At 39.0% G+C, this 25,780-nt stretch overlaps 3 protein-coding genes across 11 annotated transcripts in view; all 3 read right to left on the minus strand.

Annotated features, from left to right (window-relative positions):
- The window catches only part of LOC127652679 (E3 ubiquitin-protein ligase SMURF2-like), a 99,347-nt gene extending 96,338 nt beyond the window's left edge, over nucleotides 1–3,009 (minus strand). For both annotated transcript variants that reach the window (XM_052138973.1, XM_052138972.1), the window contains exon 1: nucleotides 2,610–3,009. In XM_052138973.1, coding sequence (XP_051994933.1) covers nucleotides 2,610–2,661 — 52 coding nt within the window. In that variant the 5' untranslated portion in view covers nucleotides 2,662–3,009. The remainder of the gene's footprint in view (nucleotides 1–2,609) is intronic.
- Nucleotides 3,010–3,205: 196 nt separating this feature from the next.
- Nucleotides 3,206–9,886, minus strand: kpna2 (karyopherin alpha 2 (RAG cohort 1, importin alpha 1)). The gene is made up of 11 exons (XM_052138984.1): nucleotides 9,853–9,886; nucleotides 9,559–9,675; nucleotides 9,332–9,472; nucleotides 9,162–9,247; nucleotides 8,797–9,065; nucleotides 8,618–8,712; nucleotides 6,438–6,701; nucleotides 6,118–6,351; nucleotides 4,507–4,689; nucleotides 4,257–4,406; nucleotides 3,206–3,446 (listed from the first exon to the last, which is right to left on the minus strand). Exons 2-11 carry the CDS (start codon nucleotides 9,622–9,624, stop codon nucleotides 3,357–3,359), a joined length of 1,578 nt encoding a protein of 525 aa, XP_051994944.1. The 5' UTR covers nucleotides 9,625–9,675; nucleotides 9,853–9,886; the 3' UTR covers nucleotides 3,206–3,356.
- A 1,841-nt stretch (nucleotides 9,887–11,727) lies between these two features.
- Nucleotides 11,728–25,780, minus strand: part of bptf (bromodomain PHD finger transcription factor) — a 49,361-nt gene continuing 35,308 nt past the window's right edge. For 7 of the 8 annotated variants that reach the window (XM_052138969.1, XM_052138963.1, XM_052138964.1 and 4 more), the window contains 10 exons: nucleotides 24,413–24,807; nucleotides 23,920–24,204; nucleotides 23,348–23,430; nucleotides 21,739–21,964; nucleotides 20,900–21,201; nucleotides 17,785–17,958; nucleotides 17,503–17,695; nucleotides 17,107–17,191; nucleotides 16,704–16,890; nucleotides 11,728–13,590 (listed from right to left, as the gene is read on the minus strand). In XM_052138969.1, coding sequence (XP_051994929.1) covers nucleotides 13,554–13,590; nucleotides 16,704–16,890; nucleotides 17,107–17,191; nucleotides 17,503–17,695; nucleotides 17,785–17,958; nucleotides 20,900–21,201; nucleotides 21,739–21,964; nucleotides 23,348–23,430; nucleotides 23,920–24,204; nucleotides 24,413–24,807 — 1,967 coding nt within the window. In that variant the 3' untranslated portion in view covers nucleotides 11,728–13,553. Of the gene's footprint in view, nucleotides 14,369–16,703; nucleotides 16,891–17,106; nucleotides 17,192–17,502; nucleotides 17,696–17,784; nucleotides 17,959–20,899; nucleotides 21,202–21,738; nucleotides 21,965–23,347; nucleotides 23,431–23,919; nucleotides 24,205–24,412; nucleotides 24,808–25,780 lie in introns of all 8 variants that reach the window. The other variant, XM_052138965.1, reaches the window with a different exon arrangement.

The following is a 25,780-nucleotide window of genomic DNA, read 5'->3' on the forward strand; positions in this document are numbered from 1 at the left end:
TGTAGTCTGTCAGTCATCAGTAAATGTGCTCTGTTTGTTCATCTGTATGAAGCAATCACACAAGACATCAGACAGCTGCTTGCCAGACCGATGGTTTACTGGCATTTTATTTTGGATTAGACGAATTATCAAAACTGGCATACAATAACAACATCATCGATGTAACAACACTCCCTGCAACCAGGAGAAGGCAGAGAACGATTAAGTAACAGTGATTTAGCTCCCCAGTTCATATCAGTAAATCGGTAGGTTCAAGAATCAGAGTCGATTACAACATTTCGGGAATCGAACAGGCCTATAGTTTAGTTCCACATTGCTTCTTTGTCAAATAACAATGTCAAGCCAATCACCAAAACAACATGTATATGTTCACTCACTGAGCACTTTATAAGGAACACCTGTACACCCTATTATTCATGCGATTGTCTAATCAGCCAATTGTTTGGTAGCATTGCAATGCATAAAATCATGCAGGTATGGGTCAGGAGCTTCAGTTAATGTTCACATTTGATCTCAATGATTTCAACCGTAGCACAATTTTTGGTGCCAGACGGGCTGGTTTGAGTATTTCTGTAACTGCCGATCTCCTGATTTTCAAGCACAACAGTCTCTTGAATTTACTCAGAATGGCGCAAAAAAACATTCAGTGAGCGGCAGTTCTGTGGACGGAAACGCCTTGTTGATGGGAACCTAACCCTACGGACATAAAATGGCCAGACTGGTTTGAGCTGATAGAAAGGCTATGGTAACTCAAATAACCCCTCTGTATAATTGTAGTGAGCAGAACAGCATCTCAGAATGCACAACACATCGAACCTTGAGGAAGACGGGCTACAAGAGCAGAAGACCACATTGTGCACTTTATTAGGACCAAAGTGTTCCTCATAATGTGCTCAGTGAGTGAATGTGCATACAGATAAATTATATTGATAATTCATCACCATAGCGCAGAAAATGATATAGTAGTAATTTGTATGAATATGGCACTCATTTGTCTTGTAATAAACAAATAGATATCCTGGTAATAGTAAACTTAAATGAATATAAAAAATAAAAATGATATGATAAGTGTATATATATATATATATATATATATATATATATATATATATATATATATGAGGTCCCGGTCTAAAGACCCGATCATGCATTTAACCCTTGTGCGACATTTGGTCGATATTTTTGCCTGTGTTAATACCAACTGCATAATTTTTTGCCAAAGGTGTGTATTTTGGGGGGAATTTTGACATTTCAACCTCAATACATAAAATACATCTATAATACACTGTGTACACAATATAGTTACACTCCAAAAATGCTATTTTTGATCCCAGTGCCGTTAAAGCATAAAATCATGGTTTCTATGATATTATGTTTTCATTCCAGAGCCCAAGCGTCACAATTTTATTTTATTTTTAATTTTCCACCAGATGGCGCCATTTGTCTTGTTTTAGCAATGGAGCAAATACATGCTTTTTTACTATTTTCTGTCTGCCTTATTATAAAGCACTGCAGGCCAATTGAATAAATGACGCAGGTAAAATTGTGTGGGTGTGTTGGTATGGATGTCAGAGTGTGTTTTGTATGTGTGTGTAAAAAAAACAACAGTAGCATTATGTAAACACACTGGCATTTAAAGGGTTACAATCCTGAAAATGAATGATCATTTTGATCAGGACTGAAGTTGGTAAAAAAAAATGACTCACTGAAAGTGGAAAATAATATTAATATATGATATTATTCTGGCAGCTTTTTTTTTTTATTAGAAAGCAACGACTGTGGTCATGAACATAACCTTGGAAGCATATTCGTTTTATCCCAACATGCACTGTGCTTCAAGGGTTCAATTGTATATACTGAAAATGTTCATAATGTATTTACACAAATTATCCAGGGCCAAACCTCAGTTATAACAGTGCAATCTAGTAATGTTTTGTGTATAATCGATACTGCGCAGAATTATTTGTATTGGACTTTATCCAATAAATCGCCGCTTAATACAACTGCTAATTAGTTTAATTGTTTGTATTGGCACATGGCGCGTTCATTTTGAATACAATAATGGTATTAAACACACAGTCTACTATTTCACGCCAGAATGCGATTTCTATTTCTAGAAATATAATCTACATTTGGGGCTATACGTAAAAATAAACTTCGTTTCGGAAATTATCAGGCTGTACTAAACGGATTTCAACAAGGAGGCGGTTAGGAAAACATTAAGGGAGCCAGTCGCCAAAGTATTTCAAGTCATTTAGCAGAGGATTATGTAATACGCTACCTTGAATTACTTCCTTAAAAGATACTCGCAACTTAGCGGAAACTATGTAAACAATAAACACAGAGTTTTTCTTATTGTTGCGTTCGTGCTTCCATTATGACGTTGACTAACATTCTAAACAAATTGCTACAATGTTGGAACGAGCCGCCAGTTTCAGTTTGCGCGTCATAATGTAAAATACATCATTTCCACAGTTAGTGAAATAGAATGGATCGTTTTGAAAAAGCACAAAACGTGGAGATTTAAAACCCACAATGGCTTACAGCTATAGCTGACTAGCCAGCTAGCCAGTTTCAGCCGAAACTGTGCGATGTCGTACATTTCTTACCTGTTAAACGCAATTTCACGGGTCCATTTCTTCTAACCCCTTGATTAGACATGTCCTTTTTCCTTTATCCAGGATAACGAGGTCAGAAAAACGAGCCGAGCGTTTTATAGAGTTGCTTTTTCGGTCCAGTTTCACAGTGAACAGAAAATAATGGAGTCTCGGTACTGTGGCCCGGATGTGCACAGCCCTGCCATGTCTACATAAACACACTCGCGCGGCTTTAACGCACTTTTCGTTTTTCCTATCCTGTGCAAAAGTAAAAAATCAAGCTCTCCTCACAAGGTTCCCTAAATAGATCCGATTATAAAGCCCGCCTGAAGTTCTCTGCATGTTCATAAAAGGAGCGGCGCTCGTTTGCTGCTACCATTCCAAGGAAACCTTGGGGGGAAAGTTGACTCGCTACAGGCGACTCAGTTGAGGAAATGTGGTTTGTAGGTGTCTGGCATCTGCCGGCCAAGAAGTGACATCAGACCCATGAGCTATTGAAGAAGCTTCATATGAGCAGTTATCTACACCGAGATCACATATGGTTATTGGGAACACACATTTGCCCAGTTTATTACAGGTATACTTTCAATAAAAGGCAGACACAAAGAAAATATTTATTTTTTTATTTCAACAGATAAAATAGAAAGTTTAGTATGTACAACTCAGAACACAAGGCACATAAGACAAAAAAGGACAAACGGGACACAAACAAGACAAGTGTGCAGGAACAATCATATAAGATCACACAAAATCAGATATTCAGAAATTGAAAGTGCTTTGGTTTTCATTAATCTGAAATGCATAGCCATCAGTTGTAGATTCGGGGGCGACGCATTCATCCTCTTCCTCCTGAAAGTTATACAAGTATACATTTAGTGAATAAATAATGATTTCAAAAGCACACTAAACATGTTTTGAAGTCATAAGGCTGCCTGAGTTTAGGGATAGTTCACCCAAAAGGTGAAAATTCTCTCATTTACTCACCCTCATGCCATCTCAGAGGTGTATGACTTTCTATGTTCTGCAGAACACAAAACGAAGACTTAAGAACCTCAGCTCCATGCAATGCAACAGAATGGGGACCAGAACTTCAAAAGCACATAAAAAGCTAGCATAAAAGTAATCCAGTGGTTTAATCAGTCTTAAGCGATCCAGTTTGTTTTGTGCGAACAGACCAAAAAAAAAAAAAAAAATTCGGCATTGCGGTCTCTAGGCACAATCATGATTTAAAGCTTGATTACACTTCCTAGCGCTTGACACATGCATAAATTAGAATTTGAAATAATTATAGTCAAGATGTACAGTTGGGAATTTGTTTTTATAAATGTCTGTTCTCAACCCAAACCAACTGGATTACTTCAGAAGACATGGATTAAACCACTGGAGACTGATGGGTTAAGTTTATGCTGACTATCTCCTTTTTGGATCTTTTGGTCACCATTCACTAGCATTGTATGGACCTACAGAGCGGAGATCTTCCAAAAAAATCTTAATTTGTGTTCAGCTGAATTCAGTCACCCACATCTGGGTTTGCATGAGGGTGAGTAAATGAGAATGGTTTTCCCAAAAGTGAGCATTCTTATAAAAGGTGTATATCTAACGGAGATGAGATGTATATAGCACTATACAAAACCACTTTTTTTTAAAAGTTCAACCGACCTCTCCTGAGAAGTACTTTTCAATAAGGTTGAGTGAGGCTTTGTAGACCATTTCATTTTCATGGCTCTGCAGAGCTTCAATTTTGTCCAGGCCACCACATTCCTCAATCATCACAGCCAGCTTATCAACCTCACCAATCTTCTCACCAGCCTAAAAATAATATGCATCGGAAAAGCAGTTTAAGTAGTAGTTTAAAATGGCAGCTTTCAAAATCAAAGAACTTCAGACTAAATACCCTCCGAAATCTCACCAAAAAGATATTGCTGATTGCATCCAATATGACCAGAATGGTCTTGCTGTCCTTAGTGCAGAGCAGATTCAACAAGGGCTCCAGTATATTGGCCTGAACAAGGAAAACCACTTGCTCTACGGTGCCTCCACTGGTGTAGTTGGTCACTGCCCATACAGCTTCCTTCTGGGTCTTGAAGTCACCCTGCATGAAAGTAGGAGATGAGTAAAGGTTGAGTGTTTGAACACTTGTGTACTATACTATACCTTCAAAGTTGTTCATGAACAAAGTAAATGGATCCTCATGGGATATAAACCCTTAACCCCATTCTATGTAGGGCTGTAACTAATGATTATTTTGATAATCGACTATTCAGGAGATTGCAATGATTATAAGCTCTTAACCAAATTTTCAGCTTGTGCCCAAAGTTAAAAGATTGGTCGAAAGCATGTTTTGACCAATGAAGAGGACAAATCATCTCTTAAAAATACCTCCAAACAACATTCACTGAAAGGGACATAAAAACACGGTTTAATTCAGTAAAAATTCACTGCAAAAAAATCCTAACGTTTCCCATAAGTCCTTAAAACATGATTTTGTTGTTTCTGAAGTAAAAGATGTTAAGAACTGCTTTTGGAGAATTTCTCTTGAATAAGTGTATTTTGTGAAGTTCATATTTCTGCCAGTGCAGCAAGAAAAAAATATATATATAAAATGTACTTTTATTAAAAAGACATATTCTCTGTAAGGTAGTCTAAATAAAAGTGCTTCTGAGGTGAATTTAAGGATTTTTAGATATTTAAAAATATTTGAATTTCTAAATTTATATTTAACATTCCCAGATAACACGTTTTTCTTCTGCAGTATAGCTCCCAAAGAGGTTTATATTGGAAAACAAGCCAAAAACAAATAAATATAAAATGGGCAAAGACTACCCGTTCTCATCATTGTTCACATTGATCTGTCTTTAACTCACCAAAAAAAAAAAATCTTAAGAGCTGCATATTGCACGGATTGTCTTTCCTATAAGAAACTGTGATTAGGATTCAATAGGTCACGAGCAATAACGTTATAATCTAGCTGCAGCAAGCATGAATGAGGGACGAGCGTCCCATCGCCAGAGTGTGCATCAGCCAGGTGCAGTTTCAATCTCTCCCTTCTTCGATCAGGTTCTCATGCGACTCATAGAAGCGGCGCTGACCACAAAGAGAAATGCCAGTTTTGGAGTTTGTACTCATTTACATGACCTGCTTCCTCATTATTTGATCTTTAATAAAGGATGCATTAAAGAGAACACACCAGGGTTTTTCCATTTAAAGACACTCTGATATGCAAATTTTGCTTAAGTGGAACGCCAGCTCCAACTCTGCTTTATTTCACCACAGGAGCGCTTCTTATAATTTCCTCATACTTTGCAATTACATCACCTGAAGCTTTTTGGAGTACGTCTGGACTGAGAGCTGCATTTTCTCCTCAGTCAGGCGTGAGCTGCAGTGATGCTCTCATGCATCATCATTAGAGTTTAATGTGATTCATGTTCCATTAACGGAGAACAAACGACTATTCAACAACTAAAATCGTTTCAGCCCTAATTCTATGTATATTTGACAATGTTAACTTGTGGCAACATACCCGCCTGACAACGTCCACCAGGTAAGGCACAAGGCCAGCATTGATGACCTCCTGAATTTGAAAGTCTCTGCCAGCTGTAATGTTGGAAAGGGTCCAGGAGGCCTCCTTTTGAATGTTGTTCTTCTGGTGGCACAAGAGAGCAGGGAACATGGACAGAGCACCAGCTTGGAGCACTGCCTGGGTCTGTTCATCTGTACCGGTCACAATGTTACCGATGGAACGCAGTGTAGGAGTCTGGAAATAGAAAAATATGATTATACGTAATGCAAACAAGAATGTTTGAGACTTCTGACCGGTCCTGCGAAAAATAGTGTTCTTACCACAATGGAGAGTTCCCCTGATCCAAGTAGCTGCACAAGTCGAGGAACCACACCAGTATCCACAACCACCTCAATTCGGTCATTGGGCCCATCGGTCAGGTATGAGATAGCCCAGCAGGTGTCTGCCAGTACCTCCTTGTCATCATGATGCAGAAGGCGGATAAGAGTTGGCAGGATCTGTTTCACCGCATCCAGAGGAGGTCCAGGGTTCTTATTGCGACACAGGTTTGACAGGGTCCAGGTAACATTCCTCAGGTAACCAGGCTGCAGAAGAAACCGACTGATCATGACAATTTTTCACATTTGTGATGCCACCTACTGGTAAAGCATGCTCACTAGTAGAATTAAAAACAAATAGTACTGAACCAAAGATTTAGATATATATATATATATAAAAACTTAATGTCACCTTAGTGACAAAGGATTTAATAAATACAATTGTTGTCCGAGCCAAAAAGTGAAGCCAAGCCAAATCACTAAATTCAGGGGTCCATGGACTGTTGTAACAATTCTTTAAAAAAGTTTGAAAGTATTAAATAGATTTCTAAATATTTTCCATAAATCTAAAATTATTAATTTAATCCATAGCGTTATAACAAAAAAAAAAAAAATGAAATAAACAAATATCACCTTTGGTTGATTCAATAGAGCATAAGCCCATATAACACTCTAGCTGGGTTTACATCCTCACATTTTTGGGATAAATTGCATAAAATCTGCAAAATAAGCATTAAAAAAAAAAAAAAACCTGTATACACTCCCTTGGTGAATAAAATTCTCATTTGATAAGAAAACGCTTAAACTATGTCAGAAACAGATTTACGGAATAAACTAGTTGAATTTATTAGGAACGCAAGATGACTGAATAACTCATTCATAACTGGACTAACCAGCAAAGCAATCAAATCTCAAATGTTGCTCTGGTCATCCTGAAATAACGGAATCCTAAAAAAACTAAACAATAGCCTGCATACAGTTTGCAGAGCAAATAGGTTGAATACAAATGTGAACAGTGTCGAAGAGTAGGTGACAATTTTGAAAACTCTATTATCAAGCTGCACGACAAAGACATAAGGGAGGATTGCACATATATTGTTCCAATGACTTTGTCTCATGTGTGGGAGTGACAGAATGCCACGAAGTTCTTTAGTGTTTTTTGAATGTATGCATGCTTCAAAACGAGAGTATTTTATTAAGTCACAGTGGCTACAGTTTCTCCAGACGTGACGGTTTTGTTCTTTTGAACACATAAAATGGAAACGCCTTTAGTCGCACGTCATTGTTTTTGCGATATTATGTTTTGTTTTTTTGATGCATTAAGTTTCACAACTTGGATGGAAACATGGCTTCTGAAGGACTATAGTGATCCAACAAGTCCAGAACATGGCCAAAGTACACAAATGGGGCTAAATGAGAATGTAATTAATGAACGTTATTTTACAAAAAAAAAAAAAAAAACACAACATTTAATTTTTGGGATTCCTTGGTTGGCTGTTAAGTCGGGTCAGAAAAGGTTGACAACCCCCAACTTAAAGAGTAACGGACCAAAAAAAAAAAAAAAAAAAGTGGTAATTATGTCTCATCATTCAAATCACTCTCATGAGACTTCTGGGGAACACAAAGTAAATGAAGTCTTTTGATGAAGATAGGATTTGATTAACTCCATACAATGCACGTCAAAGGGGTTCAAAAAGGCAGCCTAAATGTAACCCATATGACTAGAGTGGCTAAATCAGTGTCTTCTGAAGCGATACGTTTTTGGGTGAGAAAGTGTGAGCAAGAGCGTACAGCACTCAATGCATACGCCAAGCGCAAAGTGCAATCGCACCAAGGAGACTGGATGTCAAGATGTATAGTGAAAAAGGAGCAAAACTTTGGCCCGTTCTCACCCAAAACCGATCGTATCACTTCAGAAGACATCAATTAAGCCACTCGAGTCATTTGGATTAAAAAATAAATAAAAAAAAAAGACAAATTTAAAGAAGTGTCAGACCCCATTGACTTGGATTGTATGGACAAAAACACCCCATATCTATATACAAATATCTTCGTTTGTGTTCCACTGAAGAATGAAAGTTTGAGATGAAATTAAGGGGAGTAAAGGTTTAGAGAATTACCATTTTGGGTTAGCTACACCTTTCAAGAATTAAGGATTTATTTCAGTTCAAATTCTAACTTACAGCAAATACAGAAAAGTCAGGTACAGCAAGCAGAGCTATCAGGGGTGCAACAGCACCGTGTTTAATGACTTTATCTCTGTATGAAGAGCCATCACCTAAAAACAGAAGAGAACAAAACATAAATGCATGTAACAAAGTTGAATAATCATTGCATGCCATCCACATCAAGAGATGCTCACCAGCAATGTTTCCAAGGGCCCAGACTGCCTGTTCGCTGATATGAGCATGTGGAGAAGAGACGAGACTGATGAATGCTGGGATAGCCCCTCCCTGCACCACAGCGCTGGTCTGGTCAGATGTTCCAGATGCAATATTAGTCAGAGCCCAGGCAGCCTCAAACTGTATGGGCGGAGAGTCTACCAGGTCCAGGAAGCTTACGAATTTGGGGATCAGACCAGCACTGATGATGTGGTCAATCGGTGGATGCCTCTCTCTAGACAGCAGCTTCCTGTATTGGAATAGCATGAAATCACCATTGTTGTAAATGGAATTATATACCATTACAAACATTCTGTGCATTTACAGGGTCACTTTTCATCATTACCTGGCTGCTTGAGTCGCCTGCAACTGAGCATCTAGATTGTTGATGCTCACACCATTTACAATCTCTTCCACCGTCCAATGCTGAGCCTGATTGGAGAAAGTAAGGTCATTTTAGCAATGGTAATTAATTCCGAACTCATGCACAGAAATGGATCAACTTGCACTAAATACCTGACAGTTCTGGCTTTTCTCTTGAAGGGGAGATGTGGCCTCATCTGGTAGACTGCTCACGTTTCTCCTCTTCAAAATCTGCTCGTCCTTCTTCGCTTTACGGAGTTCAACATTGACTTCGATTCTTCGACGTCTGAGTTCCTACGTAAAAAGCAACAGGCTCCTTTGTAATATGCATCATAAGTTGTTGATAAACATTTTTGTTCTAGCACGTGCATGCCACTTACAGTCGTGTCTTTTCCTTTGTTCTTGAACTGAGTGAGACGTGCAGTGTTCTCGTTTGCAGCAGACATTTTAATAAAATGTTTATCTATGATTAATCACAGTATTTCGAAATAATTAACCTGAAATACAGAAAAACAACACAATTGTAAGAGGACCTACAACTGTGTGACAATATGTTATCGGTAGACCATATACCGACGTAACAATACCAGCTAATATATATATATATATATATAAAAAATATTAATATAAATTAAACTACGAACATTTTACAAATCATAAAAGAAAGAACTTACCGCTTCCAACCAAAGCACTTGTGGCAGACGGTGGATGTATGAGACAGACCTTTAAACTCCCGGTTCGAAGACTCTCATTGGTCCGTTCGAGCAAAAGCAATCTGCCATTGGCCCATTTTGAAAAATCACACCACTGGAATGGGGCACGTGCTAAACGTGTTCACGCGAGATTTGTGGAGGATGCCATCAAGCCTCTTAGCAAGTCAGTCCACTGTCGACCATCTTTGGAACGCTTCCGGGAAGCTATTTCCAATCATTCCAGCGTAGCTCCTATCTACTTGAATGGGGGAACACTGACTTCTCAAAAACGGGTTGGTCAATATTACGATCAAAGAACATATTTACAATAAGCAATACAATTTTATAATATTGGAATAATAAATTGTGTTCCGTTGCCTCATATTGCGCTAAAACGCAATTTTCTAGGCATGCATAGCTAATGCGCTTGCGCGTTCTCGAGTTGATTGACAGGCGATGTCTGTATCTAAACGGTGATTGGCTCTTTTACCTGTAAGGCGGGACTTCCTTTCTACATCAGTTGACCGTTGGGCGCACAGAGCTGCTTGGTTGGGGCTCCAATTTCTCCCATTCATTTAAATAGAAGTGGCCCATCTCTACTAAATAATCTCTGATGCCATGAGTGCGTGAGAGATTTTTGAAGTTACCAAAGTCAACTTTCAAGTCAGTCCACTTGCGGCCATCTTTGGAACGCTCATGGGAAACTATTTCCAGACATGAAAGTGTAACTCCTATCTACTTGATTGTAGAAAGGCTGAAATCACCAGAACATTTGGTCAATATTACGATAAAAGTACATATTTCAAATAAGCAATACAATTGTATAATACTGGTGTCATGTCTTTCTTTCATCATTCATTAAGAAAGATGACGCTAAAGCAGAGTCGGGAATACCAATTCAGGAACAACAGAACGTGCGTCTTTAATGCTCACATTGCACACACATTCTAGGAGCAAATCACTTCGTCATCCTACGTGACTCCACTCATTATTTACATCTTAAAGTAACCATCAATATTTTATTCATACATAACTGGAATAAAACATTGTGCTTCTTTGGCTCATACTACGCAAATTTCCCCGATTGTATAGCTAATGCGCTTGCGCGTTCTCGAGTTGATTGACAGGTGGCGTCTGTATCTAAACGGTGATTGGCTCTTTTACCTGTAAGGCGGGACTTCCTTTCTACACCCGCTTACAGTTCTAATTTCACAAATGCATTTAAACAGAAGTGGCCCGACTCTGATAATTTTTTATTGATAGCTAGTTGGTATGAACTTGAGTCATCACGTTGGGAAACAATATTTTTTTATTATATTTATCAACGCTATACTTATTTTAGTAAATAGAAACCGTAATAAACCGTAAGTGAGTAAGCTTATATGGTATTTATGCAGTTATTTTTGATCACTTAATGTAATTTTTGTATGATATTGCATTGACCGTGGAATACTCTAGAATGTACTGCAGCATAAAACACAAGTTTTGACTTTCTCACCTATTGTGAATATTATTAAAAGTGTTTGACCTTTTATTTAGTATTCTTATGAAGTATTCAGTACAAAAGAAATGTGTGCGTCATCAAAGGGGCGGGTCCAAGTAGGACAGAGGTTCATTCTGATTGGTCATTATCGACAATCTGTGGCTCTGTTACATATAAAATTCCATGGTGGAAATGGCCCAAGGATGTAAAAAAATAATAATTTACAATAATCATAAATGAACAATAACAGTCGGTATTTATCTTGTCTCCAGTGAAACAAAGGCTTTAGTAGTGCTAAAACAGAAATGTTTCAGGAAATATGTCTTTGTTCATAATTTTCCCCTCATTGAGTCAAACAATGGAATGATGAAGAAATTGTTTATTTAGATTGTAATTCAGTAATCCCGGAGGCCCTTCAGGAACTACTTAAAAATTAAATGAAATGAAGACCAGATTTTAAGTGCTGGCTTTGTAGACTTAAAACAAATGATCCATGAAAATAGATTTTTGTTGACATACAGACTTTGTAGAAGTATTGCAAGGATTAAACTAGTTATTAAAGCAATAGTTCATCCAAAAATGAAAATGATCTCATCATATGATTACCCTCATGCCATAACAGGTGTGTATAACTTTCCTGCTTCTGCAGATCACAAAAGATTTTTGGAATAATATTTCAGCTCTGTAGGTCCATACAACGCAAGTGAATGGTGATCAGAACTTTGAAGCTCCAAAATGCACATAAATGAAGTATAAAAGTAATCTATAATGACTCCAGTTGTTTAATTCATGTCTTCTTAAGCGATCTAATTTTGGGTGAGGACAGACCAAAATATAACTCCTTTTTCACTGTAAATCTTGCCATTGAAGCCTCTAGGCACAAACATGATTTCAAGCTCGATTACACTTCCTAAAGCTTGAAGCCTGCACAAAGTACTAGACAAGTGTAATCGAGCTTGAAATCACGATCGTCAAGATTTATAGTGAAAACGTAGTTATTCACTATTGTTTTAGTCTCACCCAAAATAGATCATATCGCTTCAGAAGACTTGGATTAAAACACTTTGCAGTCATACCGATAACATTTATACTCCCTTTATGTGCTTTGGTCACCATTCACTTGCATTGTATGGACCTACATAGAGATGTTCTTATTAAACCCAAATTTCCATTTGTGTTCTGCAGAAGAAAGAAAGTCATACACATCTGGGATGGCATGAGGGTGAATAAACAATGAGAGTATTTTCACATTTGGGTGAACTATCCCTTTAACTCATAGATTGAAACAATACATGTTATTGTCATACACATTTTGTACCAAGACTGGAAAAGTGCACTTAAAATTAACACAAAGTTCACTTCAGAGAAAATGATTTATAGTGATGAATTGGTGTATCAATTACTATAAACATAGAAAATATTATTTGTGGGGTTTATTGTGCACTTCTTTTGGTTACACAATTACCTAGACAAAAATATTAATTTTGACAAGTACATTGTGTTAAAAAGTCCAAACTGTCAGGCCTTTCCTTGCAAATTGGAATTATCCAAATGCATAGAATCCTACTCAGGGTTAATAACTTTAAACTGAAGAGAATATAGAGACATATTAATCAATGTAGAAGAGAGAATCCCGTCCCCTCCATTTATTTGTTTCATATACATCAATATTTCTTCAGTTGTAATACAAAAAAAAAAAAAAAAAAAAAGACAAGTTATACAAACAAGATACCTTCTTGATTTGAGCATGTTTCAGTCTTTAATGCATTCTTACAGTAGGTCTTATTTTAGGTACTCGTTCTTCCCCATTGCTTAAAAACCAATTAGCCACCTGCGTCCACATTCCACTTTTGAAGTAGTATGCTGAATCTTACGTATCAAGTTAAAAACAATGGTTGCACCCATGATAGACGGCTGTTGTCCTGGATAATGCGAACATGATTCGGGAGGGTTTAGAAAACTCACAAAACATTTTCGTAGGCATTTAATTCCATAAAGAAACATGAGACAAGGAGATCCCAGTCAAAACTCATTGCTTTAACGATCAAAAATGTAAACTGTTCATTCTTGATCCAAGCCTCAGCGTCTATGTCCAATATTCCAACAAACACTGCGGCTATGTGCGATGCTGGTTGACTGGGATAAAGTTCCATCTTGAACTAAATGTTCAACGTTTATTAGAACAGCATGTGGTTGTATTCTATGAGGCTGATGACTGAAGTTTGTTGTTATGCGACCTACAGAACAGAGAAAACGACGTTAAGAGCCCTTTGGGTTTTATTGAACATTTGCAAATAAAACAAGACTAGTTGGGGGGCCCTCAAGTGTTCATAGGAATGGCAGCCATGTTGTCATAATGCAAAGGGAATGCATTTTAGTCTAGATTCATCTAAGAAAAAAAAAATACAATTTGAAAATTAGTTTTAAAGCATGGTCCTTTATTTCAACATAGAAGTCCTAACAAAAGGGTTTAAAAATATTTGTATACCCTGACAAATGGCATTACATATCTATTTTTCCTTCAAGCAATTTGAAACCGACTATTTAGAAAGTCGACTATGCATTTTGTAGTTCACTAGGTTTGTCAATGAATACCTGGAAAGACCAACCAACCAGTTGAAACAAGCAGTTGTTAAGCACATTACAATAAAACTGAACAGCAGTCTTGTAAAACGTCTTTAATCAGCCAATCTAACAAAACGTTTGTGTGATAAATGTTCATGCATCAGCGTATACATTATAAATAACATCACGTGACCAGAAAACAGAATTACACATATGAGCATGTATGCACGCAAAGCATTTCCCTTGATTACGGTGTTCATAGCACTTCAACATGGCTGCCGCTCTCAGATTGTCAATCAAGGCATCGCAAGTGTTTCAATGACTGATTTTTTTTTCCAAACATGTGAGTTATTTCATTTAAATGTACATCAGTTTCCACTATTTATAAAAGAGCAAGTTCCATGATTTCAAATAAAGACTCCACCACTTCAGCCACAATGTCATCACAATCTGCAAGAAAGGATAATGGGAATGAATGACATGCATGGAGCACAAACACAAATGGCAATGTAATCAGAACACAGCAATTGAAATAAAGATAAAGTTAGGATGACATGCCAGTCTATGAAAAGAGGTTGGTTGACAATTAGATTGCCTGACTTGAATTGGAAAGAATAGCTGAGGGCAGTTGCAGACATAAAATGTGAATGAGATTATGGTCAATAATAAGTAGGCACAAAACTAAATTGGATGTATGGAACTCAATGCAATGGAAATCAATGGATAAGACAATGCAAAGTATGAAAAAGTAGTGTAAAACAGATTTACTATGAGAGTACCATGACACATTAAGTAAGGCTAAACTAATACGATGGCAAGGCACTTTCAGCAGATCAAATGCCAAAGTGGAAATGCGAAAAAATAAAATAGTTCTGCCTCTGAATTCTAATTGGATGTACCGCATTAAAGGCCCGTTCACACCATGAATGATAACTATAATGGTAACTATAACCATAAAAGCCTGTCTAACTATAAGAGAATAGAAGAGTCCACACCACAACTATGAAGATAACGACACAGAGGGACGATTTTGTTGGGATCACTTTCAAAGCCAATTTCTTTTTAGCTAATAAATGACAAAAACATTAACAGCCAATCAAAATCCATCCAACTTTAAAGGGCTAGAGCATTTAAAACGACAGATGACATTGAACAGAAGCTCATCGCAGAGGTCCGTAAAAATCCACCAGTTTGACAAGTCAAACTCCCTTTTCAAAGATGCCTTTAAGAAAAGGGATATCTGGAAAACAATTGTGTTTACCAGGGGTAATGAAATAATGGTGAGAAGTATTAAAGGAGATGAGATAAGGAAAAGCTTATGCTAGCTGGGAGAATAAAATGACCTCAGGTATTCGGCGCTAATATCGACAAAACTGTCTTGCCTCCTTTGAAGTTGCGGTGAAAATGACAAAGCTAGCAAAATCTGTTACTTGTATCTAATGCAGAGGAGATCAACATCCATTATCTTGACTGAACTTAAAATAAACAGAACATTATGTACACTATTATGGATATTATTATAGTTAATCTTAAAAGTATCCCATGGTTTTGATGCAAAGGCTTAAACCCAAATTATACTCCGGTCTGACGCGGACAGGACGCGCAACGCAAATCTCATCATCAGCAGCGTGCTCAAGCACTGAACGTGAGCAGCCAGTATGCTTTGAACGCGCATGCGCCGGGAATTATTTGCACTTAATAGTGGGTCCACGAACAAGAGTGGATGTGCAAGTCAAGAGCGCGTGTGACTAGAGACTGAAGGAATAGAAAGACATCTTTATGAGTCTAAACTCCTGAAGATAAATAGTCTGGTGTCTCATGCCAGTCGTAGCATGCGTGCGCCAACCGCCTGTATAAATCGCGCACAGTATATGGAGTACACTTTGACAGATCTCGTTCGACTGTACACAGATGTTGAACGTTCACATAAAAATCGAAGAATACTTTGGGCTTTAGCATCTGCGTACAATCGAACGCAAGTCTGTCAAAGTATACTCCCCATATGACAGCGCACGCATACACAGGAGGTTGACGCATGTGCGCTACGACTTCTATGAGGCACCTGACTATTAAAGAGTTTAGACCCACAAAGATGTCTTTATATTCCTTTAGACACGAGTTATACAAATGCAGGTATTTCCAGACCTCCTCAAACACGCTCTTGACGTGCACATAGACTGTAATTGTTTCCACTTTCGTCTCCTTATGTTTAGTGGCGATTACATCTTAAAGCGCTACTTCGTGATAGCAATGGCTCAAATGTGAGTGTTGCCACCTTTTGGACACACTAATAAATGCAAATAATTCCAGGTGATAAGAGTATGCGTGGTTATAAAAAAATTGGGCCACATGAATTGTGCTCGAAATGTGTGTCCTGTATGTAGACGCCTCGCGTTCGTGTCTGACCGAAGTATACTTTTGGCTTTATCGTTATAGTCATTGTTCTTGGTGTGAACGTGCCTTAAAATCCATCGTCAACTAGCCAATATGCGCACACCTGCGACCGCACAACAGTTGAATTCTATATTAATGCGTCAAGTACAGTTAGGCTAATAACCTAGATCACCAAGCAAAATAATAGTTTATTCTGATCAATATTAGTCAAATGTGCATCCATTTACAGAACAATAGCATATTTTATCATACTGCGGTTGGCGCCAGTTTTAAAGCCCCTTACATGTGATAAAACCAATGTAACGGACAGCCTTTCGTGGCCCATTGCGTCAATATCTACCTAAAAATCATCCTATGTTTGTTTTATGTTATGTGTGAAAGCAGACGTTACCTGCTTGCTTTGAAAGCTTTGAGCTTCTGTACAAAGAAGGATTCCAGGAACTCTGCACACTGGTAAAAAGGTGAGTCGCTGGGATTGTAGTAGCGGCAGTTGTCGAAGATTTTGGTCATGTCCGCTACGAACTCTGTAAGTTTGCTGTAAAAGCGTTTCTGTATTCTTTCCTCCATCGTAGATAGGTCTGTAGAGGGAAACAGGAAATAATATGCTTAAGCATCTTTTCGATGACCTCAAATGCTACACAATTTTGTCGCCACAGCTTCAAGGAGCCACTTCAATATATAAATGTTTTTTTTTATTACAATTTAAAAAGAGGAAAAGGGAATGCTTGGCAAGTAAAATAAATTGCCCACTGATCATATATCTATGAACTGAAGTGGGGAAAATAAACTCATACCCATTGGTTCCTTGATGATCCCATAATAATCTGGAGCATCATTCGGATCTACTGGTTCCAGGAATGGCCATGCCATCTTATGAGACTAACACGGAGAAAACATTCACTATAATTGTAACATTCACACTAGTCATCTTTTAAAAGATAAATTGTTGATTATGCCACATTGGAAGCTTAGGTTAAAGATGCCGAAATCAGACATTCTGTGGAGTAATATTAGATTGGTGCCTGTACCAAATACACAAACAACATGTCATTTAACATAAGCTTCCTGGTTGTAAGCTCTAAGATTCAATGTGGCTAACAAAAATATCAGATAATCAATAGCCATTGCCTTCATGGAAGACCAGGAACTGAGAAATGGTAATAAAATGTAATGCATGTTTCAATATGAACCTGTAAGGAGCGCAGTATTCTCTTTAACCCCTCATAGTCTTTATCTGTGAGCGGTGTCAAGACAGTCATAGCATCCTCTGTAGACTGGCACTGTGGGCACACATACTCATCGATGTGTGTGGCTTCACTCTGCAGGATGCCCACGCAGCGACCGTGATACCAGTTCTGACAGCGGTCGCAACCAATGTAGAACCTAAAAACAAAGTCAGGCACAATTTTATATGTGAACATATTTTTTGAAATACTTCTTTTGAAGCAGCTGATAATGCTTATTAAACGTACTGTGACTCGTCATATGGAGTTCTGCAGATGCAGTAGAGTTCCTCTGTGCTGCCCTCCTGTGCTCGTTTACATTCTGAACAGATGTAGTCATCCATCTTCTTGGCCTCTTTCTCTGTGATGCCCACACACTCTCCATGATACCAGTTAGAGCACAGGTCACAACCAATGTAGAACCTGTGGCAAAAGTGGGACAGAGTATCTAAATGTTTGATTGATCTCACATCTATTCGAACATTTCTCTAACACCAGGTTTCCACACTTTTTAACCAATGAATTTCCAGGATTTATCTTTTCATATGGGTATATTTCAGTTATATTGTTGTGACTAGGAGGAGGGCTCGGCCGGGCCACGAGGATGCACTCCTGTCACTGAATTGCCTAATCAGCGGGAGAGGGAAAAAAGAAGAGCCGGGGAGGCCAGAGAGAGAGAGAGCTGTGTGTGCTAGGGATGCGCATGAATAGTTGAATACTCCAGTATTCGTTTGCAATAAGTATTCGAAAAGTAAAAATACTATTTGAATTTCGCAAAGTTTTGCTTTGCTGGCCATACATACAGTGAGATGCATGTTAAATCCTGAACACATAAACTAAAACCGGCAGTTATAACAGAATGCACTGGGTGGCGCTGTTGAGTGTGGACACAAGTTGATCACATTTGATGAGCAAACCGTTCTGTCAGTACGTTCAGATGGACACCATATAGCGGGCTATTGTGAGAAAGCTGGGTTCCTGTTTAAATGTACTGGATAAGCGGTGTACACTTTACTCTCGTATATGAGCAGCTCGTCAGAAAGCAGCGTCCCCGTAGCAACGTAATCCTTGCGATGCTTCTGTAAACAACAAACATGGCATCCGAGAAAGACTAAGCTAGCTGAAGTAAGGGACATTCCATCAAATTTTCATTGATTGACGTGGCAGAGTGGCATGGAGCATTGTCTTGCTGGAAAATCCAATCCTCAGAGTTGTGGAACATTATCAGAGCAGAAGCAAGCAAGATTTCTTCCAGGATATCCTTGTACATGGATTGATTCATGTGTCCGAATCTGCCCGATTCCAGCCTTGCTGAAGCACCCCTAAATTGTTTTTTCCAGCAGGACAATGCTCAATACCACAAAGCCAGGTCAATCAAGGTGTAGATTGAGGACCACCGGATCAATACCCTGTCATGCCCAGCCCAATCTCCAGACCTGAACTCCATTGAAAGCCTCTGGAATGTGATCAAGAGGAAGATGGATGGCCACAAGCCATAAAACCAAGCAGACCTGCTTGAATTGTTGCGCCAGGAGTGGCATAAAGTCACCCAACAGCAATGTGAAAGATTGATAGAGAGCATGCCAAGACACATGAAAGCTGTACAATTTGTCGACAAGAGACAAATTGTGATGACTAGACGACTGGTTCAGAGCATTTCCAAAACGGCAGGTCTTGTGGGATGTTCCCAGTATGCAGTGGTTAGTACCTACCAAAAGTGGTCCAAAGACAGGGCCATGGGCACCTACGGCTCATTGATACACGTGGGGAGCAAAGGCTGGTCCGCATGTTCCGATCCCACAGAAGAGCTACTGTATGCTAAAAACCATGACAGAAAGGTGTCAGAACACACAGAGCATCGCTGCTTGCTGCGTATGGGGCTGCAGTGCCGCAGACCAGTCAGAGTGCCCATGCTGACCCCTGTCCACAGAACTGGACCATGGAGCAATGGAGGAAGGTGGCCTGGTCTGATGAATCATGTTTTCTTTTAGATCATGTGGACGTCCGGGTGCGCGTGCATCATTTACCTGGGAAAGAGATGGCAGAAGGATGCACTATGGGAAGAAGACAGGTCCTGGCATTCATGTGGATGTTTCTTTGACACCTAACATCTAAGTAAAGATTGTTGCAGACCATGTACATCCTTTCATGGCAACGGTACTCCCTGATGGCAGTGGCCTTTTCAGCAGGATAATGTGTGCCCAGTCACACTGCGAAAATTGTTCAGGAATAGTTTGAGGAACATGACAAAGAGTTCAATGCGTTGCCTTGGTCTCCAAATTCCCCAGATCTCAATCCGATTGAGCATCTATGGAATGTGCTGGACCGATGTGCTGGTCCGATCCATGGAGGCTCCACCTCGCAACTTACAGGCCTTAAAGGTAACATCTTGGTGCCAGATGCAACAGCACACCTTCAGAGGTCTTTTGGAGTCCATGCCTCGACAGGTCAGAGCTGTTTTGGCAGCATGAGGGGGACCTACATGATATTAGGCAGGTGGTTTTTATGTTGTGGCTGATTGGTGTGTATATATATATAAAATGAGTGCATGGTCAAGCGCTCATGGAAAATATGTGTCTTTAAGCATGATTTCGGTGGCAAAAATATGAATTTCTGATGAAAATAATGCGCATCAGCCTGGTTCTGGAAGTAAAATACCATACATTTCTTCCAAAGAGGAATTGTTTTTTAGTTAAACATAAAACTTTAAAAGACAGATGAGATCCAAGGTTGTTAACTGAAGGTATATGCTTTTCTTGAAGCCTTCAGCGTTATTTCAACATTTAACAGTTATTTCATTTTTAACAATTTGTGTTAAATTAGCAGAATTCCTGGTGAAAAACTTCACTCTACATAATCCTAAAGGGAAATGATCAACCAATCAAGAGATTCATGGCAAACCGTGCAAAAAGATCTCAGCAACCACCCAATCCCATGCAGTGCGAATGACGTGACTGAGTTTTGAATTGGACTACTTGTATACTTGCAATTAACTAAAAATATATTGGTTCTGTACTTCAATTCAACAACCGTATATCATAAATTTAAATGTTTCCATCATTTTAATTCGATTACATAATTTGCAAAAGTTCATGGGATTGTAGTTCATGCCCTCATGAAAGACAGCAATTACACAGTCTTGCTCCTTTGTCTTTTTGTCAGTTTTTCAAATACTTCAAATCAAAATGTGTAATGTTAAAACCTCAGAGCTGGTTGGTTTTGTTCATGGCTTAGAACTCTTTTGTGAAATATTTTATGCAATCCGTGTAAGAAATGGATAGGAAAAATACTTCCGGAAACCAAGTTATGCTCTACTGGCCTTGAACTTAAAAACACACACTACAGGAAAGCAAAGGTCTCATACTTGGACTCATCGTAGGGTGTTTTGCAGATGCAGTATAGCTTGATGTCTCTCTTGCTGTCCTTTGAGGTAGTGGAAATCATCTTTTTTCGCTTTGACTTTGAGGCGGAATCTCTCTCCTCGTCCCGCTTGCGTTTGTGTGTGGAGGAGGGGGAAGTAACCGTCGGTGTGTATGTGGAGAGGGCGGCATGTGTGTGAGCGCTGGCGGCGGCCGCCGCCGCTGCTGCTGCTGCCGCTTGTGCGGCTGCAGCCTGAGCTTTCTCCTTCTCTCTTCTCAGTTTAATGAGATCTCTCCTCAACTCCTCCTGAAACAACAACAGAAAACAAGAGCATGCAATGCATTAAAACTATGAACCAAAATAGAAGCATAGGGCCATGTGTACCTCAACACTCACCCCAGCTCTCAGTTATCTAAATTAGTAATTTTTAATAGTTACTACATTTACATAACATTTATGCATTTGGTAGATGCTTTTATCCAAAGTGATTTCAAGGTTTACATTAATCAGTTTGTGTTTCCTGGGAATCGAATCAATGATGTTGACATTGCTAGTGCCTTGCTCTACCAGTTGAGCAACAAGAACTACACACCAATCAGTTATTTAACTGACTTTTAGATGCAAGGTCTTTGCTGTTCAATTTCGAAGGTGTTCTGATTGGTTTTTAGCATGATGCTATGTGGTTTCTAGGGCATTCTAAGTCATAAGAGCCCATACCAAAGTCTGCATATTCAAATCTGGAACCCTAAGTTACAGCTAAACATAATAATGATGCTTGCATTAACAAAGACAACTAACAGCTTTTCTCTGTGTATAAAGTGTACTTCCTCCCATGTCTCTTACCTGCACTTGTAGCTGCAGCTCTTTATCGAGCAGAGCTCTCTTCTTCAGAATATCAGCCTTCAGCTGCTCCTTGTGTTTGAAGAGCAGCGCTGAGAGCTTGCTAGCATTCTGCTTACTGCGCTTCTGCTCGACCGACTCCTCCCGTTTCCTCTTTTTGGCTGCCTGCCTCTCATCCTTATCGATTTTATCCAGGATGAACTTCATTACCTGGTTACAAACAATCATCCTGCCCAGCGAGACAAAAGAGGGTGCAGTGTTATAGAGTTGTGTGATTAAGACCTATCTATTCTCATAAATGAACTCCAATAATTATTGCTTCAGGGGAGCACGTATAAAAAATGACTACATAATATATTAATATGCAATGTAGCTTTAGCATAAATGGGCTCCCTGGAGCAACCTGCAACCTATGATAGTGGTAGTACATGAAATTGTGGGGTTTAAACGTTTCAGGTACTAGGCTATACCACCTCAGCGAATGATTACTCTGCATTTTTATACAGGATCAAATTAGGTAATTTTTGCAATGGAATCTAATTAAATTGCATTTCCAATACCAACTGAATTTCCATTGTTAATCAGTGGTTGACTAATATCGGTTTTTGAATGGCCAAAGCCAGTACCGATATCTAGAGAGCAAGATGGCTGATATACAAAATATGTGTCTTGAAAACACATATTGTCTACTATCCATTGAAAAATCAATTGGTAAATTTCGGAAGTGACACAAGGGAAAGCTAAGACTTGTGGCCTGGTCACTATATCGATCTATCACGAGTAGTCATTAAAACTGGGTAAAAATATAAATATTTCGGTGCATCACGATCATCATTTGAACGATCTCAATTCTTAAACTCTCTACAAAGCGAGTAAATCACTGGCATATGTGACTAAAACATTCTGTGATTAGTCACTGGCTGGTAAATTTCACTAACCAGTGATCGAGTAGTATATTGGCAAAGTTCAGCACTGAGATCCTTTCACTGTGTGTTGAGGGTAAAAGTTTGGTTTGACTCATTGCATAAAGCATGTTCAAAGACGAGATCCATGCAATCCATTTGTCATTGAATAATGTCTCTTTTAATAGCTTTTCAGTTCTTTACAGGGAGTTGTTGATCAAAAACAACAAAGCATAAACATTTCAATTTAAATCACAAATAGCACGGATGAGGTAATATGCGCTTATTCTACAAATCAACGTATATACTTGTTTAATGCATAATTTATAAAGTTTACATGTAACTAAAAAAGTATGCAATATAATATGATATTTTTGTTAGAATATAAGGATTTATTACATTTTTAAAAAGCAAAAAAACAAATCAAACATAATTTGAAAATTTATATTTTCCTAATGTACCTAGTTAGAAGGTCCTCTGTATAATTAAAAGCATTAACTGGGAGACAATTTCTTTCATATATTTCTTTGATATGTAATCAAAATGGACATTATAACTGAAATATACCCATATGAATTGATATAGATATCAAATTGAGAGCACGTGAATCGGAATTAAACCGAATCGGGAAATCTGTATCAATAGCCAGCCCTATGTGTAATATACAATGGGTGCGACCAAGTAATCAAGGAACAGAGGAGGCAGGTTACCTCTGGTTCTCCTCTCTTTCAGTAGGAGTCATGGTCTTCTTCTGCTTTAACTGTTCTATGGCCACATTCTGCTTCTGAGCCACCTGTGGAAAGAAAAAAAACATTTATTTTACAACTTAATCTAATCCTAACACTCAACTGATGCCCAACGTTTTGCTTATTGATTTTGAATGGAAGCGACATCAGCATGATAGACACCAATGTTAAATAAACATTTATTATTACTAATAATCTGTAGACAGAACTATCATTTCTTGTTTACATTAGCAGAAAACATTTGTTTCACAGGTGGAGATAATAATAAAAATATGATTTTATTTTGTCAGTAACAAAGTACGCTAAGGCCGGGCACATTTTGAAAAAATAAATGGGTTCAATTTTGATTTCACGTAGTCTCAAAAAAGCATCTAATTTGCAATAGACTGCTTTTATTTAAAGAATACAATGTGTGTTGATTAACTGAGTTAATATCCTGTTACATAAATGTCAGATTGATTCAAACACATGCCAAAATTCTTTCTGGATTTGTAAGTGCAACTCTGGATTAACTTGGGTCACATCAGAGTACACACCTGTTTCTGCAGCAGGTCACTCTGACTGGTGTTCTGCTGGGCTTGCTCTCTCTTCACCTCCTGCTGTTTCTTCTTCTGCTGCTGTTGTTCACAGAGCTGTTGTATGCGCTGGAGCTGTTCTTGTACGCTAGCTGTCTGGATCGTCACCAGGTTCTGGATCTGGTGGGTTTGGACTTGCCCTCCGCCTTGCTGCTGGATCTGAATGGGCAGCTGCAGTTTGATCTGCTGGGGAATCCCAGCTGCTGTACCAGCCTGCTGGACCTGAGCCTGAATATGGGCTGCTACCTGCAGAACATTAGATTAAACTTTATAGTATACAATTAGCATCTAACTTGACATGGAAACAGTTATATACAGTATAATTACAGTAAAGTACAAATGGCAAATAAGGTAAGAATAGTGCAAATATACAAGTTTATTTGGGTTTTAAAATGCCAAGAGTGATACTGAATATTATTTGCAATAGTCACTTTTGCAGTACTTTTTTTTTTACCTGACTCTGGATGTGAGAGATGACCTGCTGTTGCAGCCCGGGAACGCTGAGGAGCTGTGGGGGAAGCTGGATCTGCGGCTGGACTGTGGTTACGGTGGTGACCTGCGGGGCAACGGGAATGGTGGTGACCTGTTGGGCAGGTGCGGGAGGTGTAACTTGTGCTATCTGAGAGGCAGGGGCGGTTGCAGATGTGTGGGGTTTGATGGAGGTTTGAGGAGGGGCCTGCAGTTGAGGCAGGAGCTGTACGGGTGGGCGGGGTTGTGGAGTGGGAGTCAGTTTGGGAATGGTGGCGGTTGGGACTAGAGTGGGTGCGAGTTGCTGCGGTTGTGATGGGGGAAGAGATGAGGTGGGTGGATGTGCAGTTGGAGGTTGGAGTTGTGGAGCAGGTTGAATTGCTAGAGAGGAGAGAGTGAGAAAATATAAGAATTAACAGGATTAATTTTAACCCGTTGATTCTTCTTAATAGCAATTAACGCATTTACAGTTAATACAACATAAACCAGCATAAACACTTTGTGGAAGGGCGGAACCTTTGCAATGTGTCTGTCCGAAGTCATTACACTGGTGCAAACTTCACAATACACACACAACAGTGCTTCCGTGTCAGTCATAAAATGATGGAGAAAGGGATGTGATAGAAATAAAGTATTTTTCAGCCCAAATAAGGTGCATTTTAATGACCACAGAAGTCATAATGATCACCAAAACGCAGAATGAGATGTTTTGGTCTGCAAGCTTTTCATGTGGAGTTCAAAGTGACGCTTTTGACACTGGTATTGACGCCATGATGCAAATCATGAATGCAGCTTCACAATTGCTGTAGGAAAGTGGATAGCCACAGTCTACCGGCAGATTAATATTGTTGAGTTTAAAATGATTTAAGGCCCATTGCAATGCATATTCAATCTATGGGGGGGGGACTAGTTCTTTCAATTAGTCAAACTCCCACTTTGGGAAACGTAAAATTTTTGATTGAATTTGGGCCATTTCAGGGCATTTCTATCTTTATATTTTGGAAGACTTGGTTTGGAAAAATTTTAATAAAGCATTATATTACCACCCCTGGAGTCGCGAGTTCGAATCCAGGGCATGCTAAGTGACTCCAGCCAGGTCTCCTAAGCACCCAAATTGGCCCGTTGCTAGGGAGGGTAGAGTCATATGGGATAACCTCATCGCGGTCGCTATAATGTGGTTTGCATGGTGAGTTGTGCATGGATGCCGCGGAGAACAGCGTGAAGCCTCCACACGTGCTATGTCTCCACGGTAACGCACTCAACAAGCCACGTGATAAAATGCGTGGGTTAATGGTCTCAGACGCAATGGAGATTCGTCCTCAGCCACTTGGATTGAGGCGAGTCACTACACCAC

The sequence above is a fragment of the Xyrauchen texanus genome, chromosome 12, assembly GCF_025860055.1.
Source record: "Xyrauchen texanus isolate HMW12.3.18 chromosome 12, RBS_HiC_50CHRs, whole genome shotgun sequence".
In the NCBI taxonomy this organism is placed as follows: Eukaryota; Metazoa; Chordata; class Actinopteri; order Cypriniformes; family Catostomidae; genus Xyrauchen; species Xyrauchen texanus.

Coding starts and splice junctions, on each gene's coding strand:
- kpna2 (XM_052138984.1), bottom strand. CDS start 9,624: ATGTCTGCTGCAAACGAGAACACTGCACGTCTCACTCAGTTCAAGAAC. Junction 9,066..9,161: donor CAGGCGACTCAAGCAGCCAG/GTAATGATGAAA, acceptor ATTCCAATACAG/GAAGCTGCTGTCTAGAGAGA. Junction 6,352..6,437: donor CAGGGGAACTCTCCATTGTG/GTAAGAACACTA, acceptor TTCTATTTCCAG/ACTCCTACACTGCGTTCCAT.